This window comes from Erpetoichthys calabaricus, chromosome 8 (assembly GCF_900747795.2).
Source record: "Erpetoichthys calabaricus chromosome 8, fErpCal1.3, whole genome shotgun sequence".
In the NCBI taxonomy this organism is placed as follows: Eukaryota; Metazoa; Chordata; class Cladistia; order Polypteriformes; family Polypteridae; genus Erpetoichthys; species Erpetoichthys calabaricus.
In genome coordinates, this window is record NC_041401.2 from 127,822,189 (window position 1) to 127,840,973 (window position 18,785).

Genomic DNA, 18,785 nt, shown 5'->3' on the forward strand with positions numbered 1-18,785 from the left:
GTCCACATCACACCCGAAGAGCAACCACTTTGAGAGGACACTCCTCCTACACACATCACAATAGAATTATAAAATTAGCGGGGGTTTGGCCAGCAGAACACTGCTCATTGTTTTTCTCTACCTCTGTATCTGGTATGACTAACCCCATGACAAGTGAATTTAATACTATTTAATACAAAAAAAAAAAAAAAACCCTTGTTCAACTTCTGTCTATTCACAAAAGAGATTGAATGGATCTGGTCTTGTATCAGGGGCTAGGCTTGCTTTGATTGACTGGTACTTGTGCAAGCTGTTATATGACCTAAAACTGTAGTAACCTGAAAATCAACATAGTCAAAAGTTTACCAAAACTTGAAACTCGAAAACTGCAAATGTATACAGTATATATTTAAGTTGTTATCTTTAATATTAAAAGAAGACAGAACAAAGCAGAAACTTTTCTCAACTTTTTGTTTAGAGGGTTTCTAAGAAGAGTGAAAGGAAGCTCTAGCTTATTAAAAGTGCACATTAATAAAAGCGAGATAGATAAAAATGGTAAATATAGGTTGAAAAAACACTACACTGAAATAAAACTTTCATTAAATCTGTTATTTTCTGTCTTCTTTAGCTGACACAGTCCACATCTCAAGGATAAATTGTCCTTTCTATACTGTAAGATAAGATCTCAAGAAGAATTTCTCAGTCTTTTGACCTCTCCTCATCTGCACTGTTTCCTGAAACTAACCAGAAAGTCTAAAATGGTAAAGCCAATAAGAGTTAAAAGTAAATGTGAAGAACTCACCTCATAATCTTTCCTTGGAAGAATTTCATTTTCTTCATTTGAATCCCCCAAAATAGTCTGAAAAAAAAAAAAACATTAAAATCTCAAAAAAAAAACAAAGACAGAAAATAAAAAATGAAGGAACTCTTCAAAGTGGAAACTGTGTTTCATAAATATTTTTCACTTTTAACATTTACAGATATACAATACAGTAAAACCTCGGTTCACGAACATCTCGGTTTACGACCAAAAAGTTCACCAAACTTTTGCCTCGGTTCACGACCACACACTCGGTATACGAACAAGCCAGGTTCCCTTTCGGTTTGTACATGTTCAGTCACTCCCTGTACATTTCCTGTGCAGCGAGCAAGCGAGAGAGCGCGGCACACACACACACACACACACACACATAGAGGCAGCACGAGAGACAGAGGCACACACACAGGCAGCACGAGACAAAGAGAGCCGCGCACACACAGGAGCACGCGAGAGAGGCGCGCACACACACAGGAGCACTCTAGAGAGACACACAAGGGGGGGTTACTTTAAAATTGTAATTTTTTTAATTTAATTTCTTTATTTGTAAATAAAAACATTTAAATGAACACAATTCACTCAAATAAATGAAAATAATTCAGCAACTACAATAGTATGCTTCAAAACCATTCCATGAAACTCCGTATTCAACTTCCACCTAAATAAAAAGCTATATGAGTAAAGACTCCCGTTTAAATGGTTCTTTAAAAAGAATAAAATATGAAGTAAAATAAAAAGGTTGAACCTGGCATGTTTACTTTAGGATTATATTAATGGGTACTTGCAAACATCTGAAAAAATTATGAACATTTATATTTTATGAATGGCTAATTTCTTTTCTAATATTTTCATAGAGAGATCTTTTCCCATTATTTGTTATCTCTAGCGATGCATACTAATTCTTAATCCACACTAACCAGTATCACTTCAGGGAACAGACAAAGCTAGGTAGGCTACTTTTAACAAAGTTTCTAATTTAAAGAAGAAAAAAAAAGTGAGTCTCTAGAAGATTAAACCTTTTAAATTAAAACACAGTTACATTACTTTGACCACTACTATTATACAATTTAATTATGTAGTCACATATAATCATCTGAAATCGGTACGCAATACAGAGCACACTTGAAGATGTATTTATTACAGTTGTCATGTTTATACACACCAGTGCTTCTCAAACTAGGGGACCATGGAATAAGTTGTTTGAAAAATTTTAGGAGTTGAAAGTGATAGTCTTGTGGGATATGAGGACTTAGAGTTTCTGGAAGGCTAGAACAATCCACCCTTTAATCTCCTGTCTTAGTAGTGTCCCCTTATTTCCCCCTCTCTATGGTTTCCTAAATTTCTCATGGAGAAAAGTGCCCTTCAGTTTTCAGCTTGCTAAAAACAGTGCTTAGTCTCAGTACAAAAGTAAATCAGTTTGTTTAAAGTTATGTTAGGACAGGGTTAGTTTTACACCAGGATGTACCCAAGACTGATTGCGACTCCCAAAGAATTATTATAATGTTGTGTTCCTTTAAGTTTAATTAATTGGGTGTGAAAGGGGGCTGTGAGGATCTATGATTTGGCCTAGGGGACCTTAAAAGAAAATACTTTTAAGAAGTACTGATATAAACTATTAACTTACTCATTAATTTAATTTAGCCTAACTGATATATTGAATGTTACTTGTGACCGAAATTTAAAAAAAAAAGAAAGAAAAAAAACAAAATACATAAACTTACCCACATAACTATTTAATTGGAAAATTACATACAAGTGGTTTATTGCAAATCATTCAAAACTGATTTTAAACTGCTACAAACCACAATAATGCATTTGTGTCACTATCTAAAATGTTAGTTCATAAAAGACAAAGAATGCAAAAAATAGAGAAAAAAAATAAAATGTTGGATCGAGCTAACAACGAAGAGAAAGGATAAAAAAAATGTTTAGGCAGGCCTACTGTAAATGGGAGTATGAGGAGATGTTGGTTCTGTGTTAAAGACTAAGCTTATATCCTACCATTGTTTTTGTAAAGTGCACATACATAAAACATGTTTTTGTCAACAAAAAAGAGCAACATGCAGCAATATCTGGTTTTCCTAACGTAATCAGAGCACTTTAATGGACTCATATTGTAATAAGATCACCTAATAAGAATGAAGCTGCTTTGTTAACGATAAGCAGTGATATTCCATTAATGCACATCATCTGTGATGTCAATGTGAGTTTTGAGGCACATTCAAATACGAACATTTACTAAATGACTGTGATTTACAAAGACAAATTGTATAGAAATAAGTATGCCAAGTAAAATAAATCAAGATTTAAATTTTTGCCATGCACATTTTTCTGTTTTGTGGCATACGTATATTTTCACGCTTGAATTCAAGCAGTTTAATAAAGAAGTCTTACCTCTCGCTATGCCCCAATTTTTTTTTATTTTAACCTTCAGAGACATGTTCCCAAACCAACTACCACTTTCTTTGTGTGCCTTGTTGCCTTTGTTCATCACACATTGCAAACCTCTTGTGGACGCTGGTCAACATTATGCCCAGGCAGAGATCCTGGATGGCGTCATTTTATATACTGTACTAGACATTAATCCCGTAACAATGACGGGCACTGGAACAGACATCCTCAGAGTGAACACTTGCCCAACAACAAACACTAATCCCACCTCTTTGGGGAAGCTGGTCTCCGCATCTCAGTACCCGATTGGATTTTTCGTGCCTTATGTTTTAGGTCTTACCTCATTTACCGAAATCCGACTGGATCGGCCGCGCGATATTTTATAGGTCCCGCCCTCTCTGTCTTGTGTGACGCGTCAGGCGGCCTTTGAAGCATCTGCTAGAGGCCGGTGACTCTGCCACTCATTCCGCCCTTCCCTGTACTTCCGCCTTGTCAGTAATATGTGTTTAATTTTCTGTCACAACAGTGGGCAATCAGCAGAGTCTCCCCAGCAACTGATGTAATGTGTGGCGTGCAGCTGATAATCATGCCTGTGGCGTCTCTCCAGCAAGTACTGTGCAGTTCCCCAGCAAGTATTTTAATCTGTGCTGGCGTGCAGCTGATTATTGTATGTGTGGCATCTCCCCAGCAACGGATTTTATGTGCGCGGCCACGACTACCCAATCAGCACTTTCCCCAGCAATGATGTCCTTTATTAAAGAGTGCCCCGCGCATGCGCACTTCACCAGAAGACACACACACACACACACACACAGACACATGGACGCACACAGGGGTTTTATTAAAGAGGATACAGTATATACTAAGTGGGATGAGGTCACAACTTCAAAAATGAAAGAACCTATTCCGAACAAAGATCCTTTTTTTTTTCTTTTTTTTTTTCTTTTTTTAATAAAAAGTTGTTGCACAGCACTTTTGAACTGCTGTGCAGGTGTTACTGTTTTGCTCCCTTTAGCCACCATGGCACTCTATGATTCATGGTGGTCCAGATAGAACTATTCTTTCCATCACCATCAGGCTCAAAATGATTACATCTACTTGAATACTGTATTTATGTTGTTCATATTCACTATGCTTAAAAAAAAGCTTTAAAAAAAACAATTGGATGCTGCATCAGTGGCATCATGTGAGTGCTCAAAATGTTTCTGGAAAGTTTCCGATTCTAGAGCATTTCGGATTTTGGAATATTCAGCCTGCCACATGATCAATAGTCAGCAGCTCCAGTGACCTAATAATAGTATTATTACTTATTATTTACCTGGCACCTTTATCCAAAGTGACCTACAACATTTGAGATACAATTGGTTATATTTCTTTCACTTTTCCAATTGGAGCACAGGCAGGTGACTTGCTCATGATCACACAGTGTCAGCAGCAGGATTTACACCCACAACCTCAAGGTCTGAAGTCCTAGGTTCAAAGTCTTAATCATTACACCACACTGCTTGCTAATAACATCATCCTTTGGTAAAAGCCCTACAAATATCGTATATAGAAAATTTCTTAGTTACATAGTACTTATGATACAATACAAGACTGAATAATGATAAGATCAATGACCTTATGAAATTTCCTGGGTGAAGCCAAGTCACACAAGTTGTAGATAGTTGTAGATAAAAGGAAGGACATATTCTTCAATTTAAGAAGCAGTAATAAATTAAAGAGTACTCCATAGTTTTAGACCAACAATCAAAACTTGATATTAAAAAAAAAAAATCAGAAATACTAAAAGTCACAAGAAAAATATTACAGAAAAATGTGAACAATGAACTGGAGAGATTTTTCAATTAACTGCTGCAGAGAGTTTATTAGGTCATTAGCATGGCTTGAAATTCATTTTTGAAATTGTGCTAAATTTAACACAAGGGGGGGGATTTCAGACTCTGTGGGGGGGTGGGACACAAAACACCAGTTTAAAAAAAAGGCTTCAATATTAATATTTGAAGGATTTTTTCAAATGTCACAATTTATTCTTTCTGATGGTTAAAGTACTTTATAAAATATTCAGTACATAGTTATCAGCCAGTCTTTCAAATAACTTATTTCTGCTATTTTAACTTAAACGTAGTAACTCTTTAATTTTGCATTTAGAGAGATCTACTTAATGTATGTATATTCCAAATATAGATAAAAACCCATATTTGCCAAAAGGAAAATGCTTCAGTACAGTAACACAAAAACTCCTAGAGAATGTAAAATAAAATATGCCAAGAAAAAGTATTTTTATTTGTTTATCCATACTATACTGTTTTTCCTGTCAGGTATATTTTCTGTAGCTTAAAGACAGTTAACAGTGCACATAAGGCTACAAGTGTGAATGTTGTTATTTCAAGAAATTTGATATTTCAGTAAAATACAGAACAGTATAATTTACATATTTTAGTTTAAGTGGCACAATAGTAGGCACTGAGTAGAACTGCTGCTTTACAGATCCAGTGTACAGTGGAACATCGGTTCACGACCATAATTCGTTCCAAAACTCTGGTCGTAAACCGAGTTGGTCGTGAACCGAAGCAATTTCTCCCATAGGATTGTATGTAAATACAATTAATCCGTTCCAGACCGTATGAACTGTATGTACAGTAATCTCTCGCTATATCGCGCTTCGCCTTTCGCGGCTTCACTCCATCGCGGATTTTATATGTAAGCATATTTAAATATATATCACGGATTTTTTGCTGGTTCACGAATTTCTGCGGACAATGGGTCTTTTCATTTCTCGTACATGCTTCCTCAGTTGGTTTGCCCAGTTGATTTCATACAAGGGACGCTATTGGCAGATGGCTGAGAAGCTACCCAACTTACTTTTCTCTCTCTCTCTCTTGCGCTGACTTTCTCTGATCCTGACTAGGGGGATTGAGCAGGGGGGCTGTTCGCACACCTAGACGATACGGACGCTCGTCTAAAAATGCTGAAAGATTATCTTCACGTTTCTACCTTCTGTGCAGCTGCTTCCTGAAGCGACATGCTGCACGGTGCTTCGCATACTTAAAAGCTCGAAGGGCATGTATTGATTTTTGCTTGTTTGTTTTTCTCTGTCTCTCTCTATATCTCTCTCTCTGCTCCTGTCGGAGGGGGTGTGAGCTGCCGCCTTCAACAGCTTTGTGCCGCCGGTGCTTCGCATACTTAAAAGCCAAACAGCCCTATTGATTTGTTTGCTTTTCTCTATCTCTCTGACATGATCTGCTCCTGACGTGCACTCCTTTGAAGAGGAAGATATAGTTTGCATTCTTTTAATTGTGAGACGGAACTGTCATCTCTGTCTTGTCATGGAGCACAGTTTAAACTTTTGAAAAAGAGACAAATGTTTGTTTGCAGTGTTTGAATAACGTTCCTGTCTCTCTACAACCTCCTGTGTTTCTGCGCAAATCTGTGACCCAAGCATGACAATATAAAAATAACCATATAAACATATGGTTTCTACTTCGCGGATTTTCTTATTTCGCGGGTGGCTCTGGAACGCAACCCCCGCGATGGAGGAGGGATTACTGTATATATATATTTTTTTTAGTTTTTAAGCACAAATATAGTTAATTAAACCATAGAATGCACAGCGTAATGGTAAACTAAATGTAAAAACATTGAATAACACTGAGAAAACCTTGAACAACACAGAAAACTAACACTGCAATAGTTCGCGCTATAGTGCTATGAACCGCTCGCTAAAAACACTTTTTTTTAATGAGTTGTAAGCACAGGGGAAAAAATGAACATTTGAAAAATCCGTAATTTAATAAACCACCAAGAAAAGTAACATTGCAACAATGCAGGCTACGAACCGATCACTGTACAGTAATTCCTCCTCCATCGCGGGGGTTGCGTTCCAGAACCCCCGCGAAAGGTGAAAATCCGCGAAGTAGAAACCATATGTTCATATGGTTATTTTTATATATTTTAAGCCCTTATAAACTCTCCCACACTATTATAAACATTTCCCGCACAATTATACAGCATAAACCCTTTGTATTCTCTTAAATATTAGGTAAGAGTCGTTGAAATTATGTATGTAAACACAGTTTATATACAGTAAAACCTAAATATTATTTTAAAGATATCGAGCGTCTCCGATATCACGTATGTTACAGCCTTTACGACAGACAGGCCACCAGCAATAAATACGTACAATGCAAGAAAAATTGTATACAGTAAAATGTGTGTACAGTGAAGCTAAACTATGTACATGTAATAAGTACTGTACATAGATAATTAATTATGGTTACTCACCAACAATGACACGACGACTTGCCTGATAACGATGAGTTTAATTTTACTGCACAACAAAGGATAGCGTTACAGGTCTTCTAAAGGAGCCTCTTCAGGCTACTGTGTAGCACCGCCGTTGTTCTTCTTCCAGCACTCTTCAATCCAAATCCCTAAAGCAGATTCCATCCAGACTACTGCCTTATCACGTCCACTTGCAACTCGTTCGTCCCTGGTTAAAGGACACTGCAGTCGTAGATCTTATATGCTTTTCCTCCTTTTTAAATAAAAAGAATCGTGGACTCATTGATGCTGTAATGGTGTCCTGCAGCGGTGTAGCTGTTCCCTTCCTTCAACATATCCAAAACTTTTACCTTTTCTGCAATCATTTGCATCTTCTGTTGGCACTTGGACACAGCCCCTGAAGCTGTAGCAGCAGCACGTTAATGCTGAAAAAGTGAGATGAGACTTCCTGGTTGATGCAGCACTCCGTCGCTGAGCCAATCAGCAGCACACAGGAACTTAACTGCGTGCTCTGATTGGGTAGCTTCTCGGCCACCCGCCAATAGCATCTCTTGTATGAAATCAACTGGGCAAACCAACTGAAGTAAGTACCAGAAGTAAAAAGACCCATTGTCCGCAGAAACCCGCGAAGCAGTGAAAAATCCGCGTTATATATTTGATATGCTTACATATAAAATCCGCGATAGAGTGAAGCCGCAAAAGTCGAAGCGCGATATAGCGAGGGATTACTGTAAATAGAACTGAAAACAAAAACAAGCCTTCTCTACCTTATGCGTTCCTCGCTCGCTCTCTCTCTCTCTCGCCTGTGTGTGTGCGTGCGTCTCTCTTTTGCGAGCCTGGAGCGCCTGTGTGTGTGTCTCTCTAGCACGCTCCTGTGTGTGTGCGCGCCTCTCTCTCCCGCGCCTGTGTGTGTGTGCCTGCATCTCTCTTTTGCTAGCCTGGAGCGCCTGTGTTTCTGTCTCTCTAGCGCGCTCCTGTGTGTGTGCGCGCCTCTCTCTCCCGTGCTTGTGTGTGTGTGTGCATGCGTCTCTCTTTTGCGAGCCTGGAGCGCCTGTGTGTGTGTCTCTCTAGAGCACTCCTGTGTGTGTGCGCACCTCTCTCTCCCGCGCCTGTATGTGTGTGCATGCGTCTCTCTTTTGCGAGCCTGGAGCGTCTGTGTGTGTGTCTCTCTAGAGCGCTCCTGTGTGTGTGCGCGCCTCTCTCTGTCTCGTGCTGCCTTTGTGTGTGCCTCTGTCTCTCGCGCTGCCTCTGTGTGTGTGGGTGTGTGCCGCGCTCTCTCACTCTCTCTCTTGCTCGCTGCACAGGAAATGCACAGGGAGAGACTGAACATGTACAAACCGAAAGGGAACCTGGCTTGTTCGTATACCGAGTGTGTGGTCGTGAACCGAGGCAAAAGTTTGGCGAACTTTTCGGTCATAAACCGAGTTGTACGTGTACCGAGACGTTCGTGAACCGAGGTTCCACTGTACTTGGTTCAACTCTAGCACCTAACTGTCTATGTGGAAGGTGCATGTTCTCCCTGTGTCTCTTTTATTACTTTTTTCCAGGATACTCCAGTTTTTCTCTCACATTCTCAAAACCTTGCTGGTTTGATAAAATGATCCAGTATGAATGTGGGTATGTGAATGAGTGGACCCTGTGACAAACTTACCCTGTCCAGGCCCCTTATCTGCATTGTGCCCAGTACTGCCAGGACAGGCTCTTGCTCTTGCTCTCTGCTCCTCTGAACAGAAGTAAGCAGGTTTCAGAATGACTATGACTGTTATTAGTTTGACAGTGAACATTACATACTTGCTATGAGATTACAATGAATTGTTGCCAAAATCAAGTAATATTTCTAAATGACTAAAATAGAACAGAAGGGTGAATTTTGGTATCATACGGAAAGGCATCCTGTAAAGTTTTTATTTAGTGAGATGGCAGCCTTTGCTACAGGTATATCTAGATCCTATTTCTTGAAAGTTATTCGATTCCATAAGCATTGATTCTGATCTTTTTTGTGTGTGTCTCTGAATGTATCTTTCAAATTCAGGTTTAAAGCCAGTCAGTCCACCACAAACATTTCAAAGAAATGATGACTACGAGTGTCTTTAAGTGTCCCAATGATGACACAATAAGCAGAGGTCAGTTAATCAAATAAAAAAGGGGTGAAACTGAATATGAATTCACTAAAAAATCCAAGTTAACTTCCTGAATTGTAGTACTGATATAAACGTTAAGGATATAGTTCAGCATGTTTTTGACTTTTAACAATGTTTAGTTGAGTTTCTTCTAAATTGCAGCATACCTGCAACATCTTCAACCCCTGATACACACTTTCACAGCTCCACTGAAAAACCGACTGCCAACCCCTGCAGTTGCACGTTAAGAGCAACTGCAAAAGGTAGGCTGCATACTATTAATGCAAGCCTAACAAAACCTTAACAATTAAAAAAAACTAACTCATTCCTAAGTAACAAATAAAGCACAATTATAAAAAAGTAATTTAAAAAAGATATTGAATATTCCTCCAACAAACAAAAAGAAATATGAACAGGAAATTAGTGTATTAAAAACTAGAATTTGTGGGAATCACTACATTTTTGTGGGATACCTGTAACCCAGCATCACATTTCAAGCCCTGATCAGTAATAAAAAAAATGGTCAAGGAGGATGTGAAGTATATTAGGAACGGTGAAATAAAGTATACAGACAGCGAAAAAGCAACTACAGTGATCCCTCGCTATATCGCGCTTCGCCTTTCGCAGCTTCACTCTATCGCGGATTTTATATGTAAGCATATTTAAATATATATCGCGGATTTTTTGCTGGTTCGCGGATTTCTGAGGACAATGGGTCTTTTAATTTCTGGTACATGCTTCCTCAGTTGGTTTGCCCAGTTGATTTCATACAAGGGACGCTATTGGCAGATGGCTGAGAAGCTACCCAACTTACTTTTCTTTCTCTCTCTCTTGCGCTGACTATCTGTGATCCTGACGTAGGGGGTGTGAGCAGGGGGGCTGTTCGCACACCTAGACTATATGGACGCTCATCTAAAAACGCTGAAAGATTATCTTCACGTTGCTACCTTCTCTGTGCAGCTTTTAAGTATGCTGCACGGTGCTTCGCATACTTAAAAGCTCAAAGGGCACGTATTGATTTTTGACTTTGTTTTTCTCTGTCTCTCTATCTCTGTCTCTCTCTCTCTCTGCTCCTGACGGAGGGGGTGTGAGCTGCCGCCTTCAACAGCTTTGTACCGGCGGTGCTTCGCATACTTAAAAACAAACAGCCCTATTGATTTGTTTGCTTTCCTCTCTGTTTCCTTTGAAGAGGAAGATATGTTTGCATTCTTTTAATTGTGAGACAGAACTGTCATCTCTGTCTTGTCATGGAGCACAGTTTAAACTTTTGAAAAAGAGACAAATGTTTGTTTGCAGTGTTTGAATAATGTTCCTGTCTCTCTACAACCTCCTGTGTTTCTGCGCAAATCTGTGACCCAAGCATGACAATATAAAAATAACCATATAAACATATGGTTTCTACTTCGCGGATTTTCTTATTTCGCGGGTGGCTCTGGAACGCAACCCCCGCGATGGAGGAGGGATTACTGTACTCTAAATTTGTATTTTTATGATGTTTTCACATGTGAAGATTAAGCCTATTAAGGCAGAATTCAGTGACATGGAAATTGTACAGAGATGTGCTGTCTAGATCTAGATTTAAAAAGGCTGAAAAAATACACACACAGGAAATGTATTTTGCAAAAAATCACTGCACACTGGAGAAAACAGTACAAACTGCAAGCTACAGTAGCAAATGTTGTCCCATTATATAAAAAAGTGATCAGGAAACTATAGATGAGTAAACTTAACATGCAACAGTTAACTAATAAAAGTAATTATTAAGTGAAATACTGAACATCACATTGCAATGACAAATATATAACTGATTTTAAATGAGAAGATAATGCTTCAATACAATACTAAAATTCCAAGAGACTCTAACAAATCATATGATCAAAGATATGTATATGATGTTATTTCCTTATAAATTAAGGTACCCCACATGAAAGGCTTGTGATGAAACCTGAAGATGTGGGAGCTCAGTATAGGTGCAAAACTGGCTCAAACACAAGAAACAAAAAGGAACCTTTATCAGAATGAGGTGATGATAAGAGTAGTCTCATAAAGTGGTAGGGGCTGATACTCTTTTTAAGATATACAAATGGCCTTAATAAGAATACAAATTACAAGCTGGTTAAGGTCACAGGTGGCACTAAATTAGGTTGGTAGTTTAAACTAGAATTAATCTAGTCATTACAGATGGACCTGGAAAGAATTCAGACTTTAGCAAATTTGCAGCAGACAAAATTTCATTAAAGTAAATATAAAGCAAGCAAAACTGTTATATCTGAATACACAATGGGACGTTTCACACTTGAAAGTACACCTTATGAAAAGGGCCTAGGAGTTGTAGTGAACTTTGTACAATAAACATCACACAGTGTACAGAAGTGATTAATAGGACTAGTAGGTGTTAGGTTATACAGTCTAATTGAAGAATACAAGTCAATGGAGGTTATAATTAAGTTATATGTTGCACATGTGTCAAATATCTGGAATACAACCTGTTTTTGTTTTCCGTATTGGAAGAAAGACATAGCAGCAGTAGAGAACATCCAAATAAGACCAACTAGATGGATTTCAGGAATGCAAGGCATGAGCAATGATGATAAACTGAGAGAGAGTCAAACACTTTAAGTCTAACCAAACAGAGATTAAGATGTTATATGACAGAACTATAGTGAGAAGTCAAGCAAAAAAACAACTTTTATTGGCTTGCCTGAAGAAGGAGCCTGAGTTGCCTTGAAAGCTTGCATATTGTAATCTTTTTAGTTAGCCAATAAAAAGTGTCATTTTGCTTGATTTCTCACTACATTCACAATGGCCAACACTAACTAAACAACTAAATAACAGAACTATTTAACTTTATGAAGGGAATTACCACTGTGCATCCTGGATGATATTTTAAAATGAGTTTATCAACAAGAACATAAAAATAAAGATGCAAATATAAGGGTAAATTTCACATGAATGTCTGATTTATTTTAACACTGGGAACAATAAACACTTGGAATAAGTTACCAAGTAGCTGTGATAGATGATAACTTTGGGGTCCTTAAAAACATCTACCAGTAATTCGGTGAATAGAATTGACAAGCATTGTTGAGGTGACCCACCATTTTCTTGTCAAAAGTGTTCTACAGATTATACCATCATAAAAAAGAATTTTTTTGTGTATAGGACATTATTATACCTCTGTCCCCATAAATCAATTACCTGTTTACTTATCTATCATGCATCGTTTTGCAGCTAGCTGCAATCAAAATGCAATTTTACAAATTCTGTCCAATTAGTTTGAAAAAAATGCCTTTGGACTTTTAATAGCAAAAAATGGTATAGATTTGGGCTGGCTTGTAAAACTTTTAGCTTCTTTCACAAGAGAAGCAGAACTGCATTAAAATTTTACATCGTTTTTGTTACTCAAATTCTTTTTTTTAAATCAAGTAATTTGTTACATACAGGTGTTCAAGTACTCATTTGCTCATGCTAATTATTAACATTTAGGGTGTGCTTTTTTTTAGAATTAGATTGTTCTGCTTGCATTGGATAAAGAAAACTTGCTGTAATAGGCTCATATTTATACGTTTTTACTTTCTCATATGCATAGTATAGAGAAAGTATAGGACCTCTATATTTTGATGAATCTTGATGTTTTAGACCTTCCTTGAAATTATGTCTGTCTGTATGAAAACACGATAACTCAAAAACGCTTTGACTTAGGTCAATGAGATTTTGTACACCTGCTTTATATCAAAAATAAGGAATCCTATCAACTTTCGGAATACTTTCACAAATTTTCAAGTACTCTATGGTTATAATTACAGATAGATGATTCAAATTTTGTATAGATATTTACAATGATAAAAAGAAAACATATGAAATTTGAAAAATTACTCACCGGAAGTAACATTTTATTTAAATAATCATCCAAATTTTTGGAATCATGGAAATATAAATGTGTACATGATATTAAAAACTGCATTCAATATAACGCATATCCTTTCAATATTAATTTGATTTCAATTTATACATCATCAGTTTAACATTACCATGTAAACATTGAACATGCCATGTAAATATAAAGATGTAATGGGAACAATAAGTTGTTATGTCCCTGTCGTGTTCCTGGTAATACATTTAATTTTACGATTTTTTTTTTTTTGCCATCATCATAATGAAATGTAGCTAAATGCAGTTTTACCTATAGCAATTTATGCCAACAAATATATAATACTAACACTTTTTCTATGTTTTTAGGTGACTATAACTCTTTTTACTTTGCACGTAACCTAGGTAATGCGTATGTAATCATGAAAAAATTCCACCACCATTTTCAACCTCCCGAAGTGTGAAAATATAATTTTAATATACAGTTTTCATTATAGAGATAAATGATTGTGTATCGATATTATCAATTAGTTATGATGAGAAACAAAGAGATATAATATTTGAAAAATATTGCGCAACTGGAAGTGTTTCTGATGACCTTTTCCTCTGTCTCAGTATATGAAAAAGTCGAGGGGAGCACACTCTCAATTTTTAACGTATGAAACCATTAGTCTTTAGAAAATTCAAGTAAGTGTAATATACATTACTGATGCATTGTAAAACTTTCAGCACAAAAACAATACAATTATACTAGGGCAAACCTAACCCCCAGTGCTCAGACTGTAGACAATGTTTAAGTAGCATGTGTATAATAATCAAATGTGAAAATCCTTCAAGATTTAAAGGTAGATTCATGCCACTTGGCATTATTAATCAAGTCAGGTAGATCTTAACCATACCTGCTTTCTTTCCAGGTTTTCTATGGTGGGGTTTTGCGCCGCCACCACTACTTGATCTGTGCAACCATCTGTAATGCTCAAATGAAGGTTTGTGCCCCAGCTATTCATGGGATCCACTGCATCTCACTGTGTGGAAAAAAGCCTGGAAACAAAGAGGAGTGACCAAAGTACATTTACGATTGATGGAATGCCCAGTGGAGGCTGGATGATGTTTAGACATTTGAATCCCTGTAAAGTTATATTTCTTTTGTTTCTTCTGTTCTTCCAGTCAAATGACCTTATCACTAGACTTACTCATCTTTAGAAACTCAAAATAATACATAAAGACTCTATTTTTACATTAACTATAGATCCACATCACTGTCTGTAAGGTTGAATTGATTTACTTTTTATTATTCATTATTATTCCTAATTTACTTTTTCTTTTCTTGTAACTATTTCTTTGACATTGTAAAAAGCACTTTGAGCTATATTCTTTTAATAAAAATGTGATGTAGAAACAAATGTTGTTATTGTGCATTACAAGCTGCCACCACACCCTTAACTCAACTCCCTGCTTGTCGCATAGAACCTTCTAACTGCTACTAGGATATTGCAAATAAGCATTCTGTGCATGTGGTTTTCATAAATGCAATTTATATATGATTGACAAAAAATGTGCTTAAATAAAATAGTTCTTGTGTTAAAAAATACTGGACATCAACTTATATTTCACTTTACAACGTGCATTAATAGTAATATATGAAGTGTGGACTGTTAAAACTCAAGTATACAAGCTTAGTATGCGTTCTTTCAACATATTGCCATTTTATTTCCGTCTTTCCCCTGCTCTTAAAAAACTGGTTCAAAAAATAAAAGTACTATCACTCCAAACACTTTGTTTTTTGGTGATGTAAACAGGTTGCAAACATGAAAAAAACTGTTCATGGTGAATTCGTGTACTGTGTAACATTGTCTGTAGCTGATGTATAAATGGGTTGCTTTTGTTTTTTTCTTGAAGTTGCATTATTATTGGCAAATTTGAAAAGCGGTAAATATTTTTTTCTGACTACCAGTTACATCTGTTATTAGGTGCAGTATACCACAATAAACATAAGCAAGAATGGTCACAATTCATATATGATGCACGTTCACAAAATACGAGGAATCTCCAGACTACAACAATAGTAGCTTTAAGGCAATTTTAACGTGACACATGAATCCTTCGCAGTGATGTTTAGACTTATCAGTTGTGATTGCTTAAAATTTTTACTGCGAGTTCACCCAGCAATAACTCACTGGCACATCTTCAATACGAACCCTGGGGAAAATAGGGATCTGCTGTCATCATTACATGGGCGCTTTGCTTCAGTGTTTTTGTCCTTCTAGATAATAATGCACAATACTCAGGGGTGTTCACGGCGGTTCCTGCACAGATGGGCGAGTCCTCTACGGACTGCCTTCCTTCTGACCCAACGAGATAAAAATAAATGAGATTTTCACCCATTGTACCAGTTCCTCAGGCGTCCGGGTATCTCCTTCTCTGCAACAACAGCAACAACAACACCGACAAGCCCCGCTACACGCCATCTTCAGACTGTCCAGTTAACCGCGCCTCTGCTCTTCTCATGTGATGCACAATCAGGCTGCGAGGGCCGTGTCACGTGACCAAGCTGCGCTGGGTACTGCCCGCTTTCCATCATATCGTTCGCTCGCTCGCTGTCGCTGTTAGAAAGTCGGTTAACTAAAGTGTGGTTTATTTACAAATCATATGATGTAAGTACAAGTACTGCATACTGAAATGCTGACGCACGTATTAATCATTTACAGACTCAAACGCGTGGAATACTCTGTACATCTACCATTTTTCCAAAAATCTTAGTTAACATGAGGAGCAACTCTGGATTCTCTTCTTTATGCATTGGTTCACACAGGATACTCCGTCGGGTTCAGTGTGAATGTACTTGTTTCAGTATTGGCTCGATATGGGTACTGATGCATTGTACACCACGTAATGGCCTTCTAAATCCAATGCTTTTTAAAAATAAAAAAAAGGTTGGGGAAAAAACTTTAAACAAAGACCTATCTTTTTCTGCGACTTATTGTATACCGTGACCATAACCAAGTGCTGTAAAAAAGTAAGTACAGTACTTCCTTTGAAAAGTGCTTTATAATATTAATAATAAAATATTTTATTTGTATAACTCCTTTTCCATGCTCTAAGCGCTTCACAGCAATTCAGAAAGAACAACAGGCATTATACAGGACAACACTAGATACAAATAATATCCTCTTGAAACACTGCAGGATATACAAAACATTGAAATAGAACAAGAGACAATATAACAGAATAGAAAAATGCCAATACTACAAGCAAACCATAAATAAATAATGTAGTTTATGATACAAACAATGGACTGGAGGAGCTGGACAGAGAGGATAAAATTACGAAAGTGTCAGAAAGTCAGCATAAGCTAAATGCTGTCTTGAACAAATGTGTTAAAGTTGTTTTTTAAATTAATTAATTGAATCCGTTGATTTTATTAATTTAGGGAGGTCGTCCCAAAGTCTGGGCGCAGTAGAGCTGAAGGCACTGTCACCCATAGAGCACAGGCTAGTTTGAAGAACAATGAGATTGATAGAATCTGTGGACTTTGGTGTGCGGACAGAAGCATAGTGATGGAGGAGGTTACTGAGGTAGTCCCGTGCAAGGCCATTTAAAGCTTTATAGGTTAGTAAGAGAATTTTATATTCAGTCCTGCAACACGCAGGGAGCAAGTGAAAGTGAAGCAGATTGGGTGTTATGTGCTGGCTGTTGTGGGTCTGTGTCAGGAATCTTGCAACAGAGTTTTGTACCAACTGGAGCTGTGATAACAGATTAGAAGGGGCACCTACCAGTAGGGAATTACAGTAATCCATGCAGAATGTAATACAAGCATGGACTAGCTTCTCAGCAATAGAAAAGGAGAGTAAAGAGCAAACATGGTATGTATTACGGAGGTGCAGGTAAGAAAGTTTCTTAATGTGCTTTATGTTGGTAGAATAAGAAAGGAATGAATCAAAAATGATACTGTGACATCTTGTAATTAATGTTTAGAACGTTTTCTATTTACTGCTTTTAGGAGAGGCTCTGGGTTGCTTACAACTACATAGAAAGACAGGGTGCATGCTCAGGAGACAGGAAGGAAGGGTGTATATGTACACGTGTGTATAGATTGGGAGATAGAGAAAGGAAGCCCAGAAAGGTCAGCTACCTGCAGAATCTAATAATACATGTAAGAATCTTGCAGGAGAAGGAGGGGCATGCAGGCAACAGGCATCAGTGGATCACCACATCAAAGTGGGGCGCTATGATGGTTAGAGCTCATGGGAGGTATCTCTAGCCCGTTTCCAGTTAGTTGTTCTAAATAGTTGGAATCTATGAGATCAAGCTTCGAACTTGGCCATATACCTTGAGGGCAAAGCACTGAAAGCACCAACTGATCTCAGAGTAGAATATATACTCAACTTTAAAGCACTGACCAATGCACTTGAATGGCGTTTTGGAAAGAGGGAATCTGAAGAGGATCTGCGCAGTCAATGGTCCAGCAGGTCCGTAAAGAAAGAGAAGGTTTAGGGAACTTTGCTGCAGATGCTCAGTCATTAACTAGAAAAGCATTCTGTCAATTCCCTCCAGCCTCTCAGGACACCTTAGCCACAGAAGCATTTCTAAGGGGATTAACACCTCTTCCCTTTAGACAGCACGTGTGCCTGGCAGCCTCATCTACCTTAGAACAAGCTCTGCAGATAGCTCATAGAGTGGAAGAAGTCTTGAAAGAACCCCCACCTGTTGGAGGTAGCACTTTCCACATGAACAGGAGCCACCATCTGCTTCATCAGGCAGGGGGAGCACAAGCTGTAGAAGACAGGCCACAGAATTTGATCACAAAAACAGATAGCCAAGAAGGCAGTGGGCAAGCTGTCTCAAACTCTTGTTTGTGTTGACACTATGGGAAAGGTGGCTATTTAAACAGGGACTCTCCTGTAAAAGATGAACAACTGCCGGGAAGCACTGGGGGTAAATAGGACAACATAAATAGGACAGCGCTGGTTTGTAAAGCCGTCGCGAGGAACAATTGGGGATTGTTACATAAAGTCACAGCAGTGCAGTTCATTCAGTCTTATGAGCTGGAATTCTGGGTGGGGCAGATTGAACAGGGGCAAGCTGCTACATTGCCATTCATGTTGAGAATAAGCCCTACTATGCATTGTTGGATACTGGTTTTACAGTTACACATGTATGCCCTGACACACTCTCACTGGACTCCAACCTTGAGCCCACTACAGCACACTTGAGTACTGTCACTGGGGAGGAAACACCAATAATTGGAAGGTTGAAAGTGAGGCTGGAATTGGCTGGTTGGACCGGAGAGCACGAAGTCTGGGTAGCTGCAGTGGAAGATCAGT

At 38.0% G+C, this 18,785-nt stretch overlaps 1 protein-coding gene and 1 long non-coding RNA gene across 3 annotated transcripts in view; one reads left to right on the plus strand and one right to left on the minus strand.

The window, feature by feature from the left end:
* The window catches only part of clcn6 (chloride channel 6), a 256,330-nt gene extending 240,336 nt beyond the window's left edge, over positions 1–15,994 (minus strand). The window contains exons 1-2 of one of the 2 annotated variants that reach the window (XM_051931370.1): positions 15,852–15,994; positions 782–838 (exon numbers count right to left, since the gene is read on the minus strand). In XM_051931370.1, coding sequence (XP_051787330.1) covers positions 782–838; positions 15,852–15,929 — 135 coding nt within the window. In that variant the 5' untranslated portion in view covers positions 15,930–15,994. Of the gene's footprint in view, positions 1–781; positions 839–15,842 lie in introns of both variants that reach the window. The other variant, XM_051931369.1, reaches the window with a different exon arrangement.
* On the plus strand, positions 3,060–4,128 carry LOC127529053 (uncharacterized). The gene is made up of 2 exons (XR_007935706.1): positions 3,060–3,351; positions 4,021–4,128. It is a non-coding gene; the product is annotated as an uncharacterized LOC127529053 (long non-coding RNA).
* Positions 15,995–18,785: the final 2,791 nt, after the last annotated feature.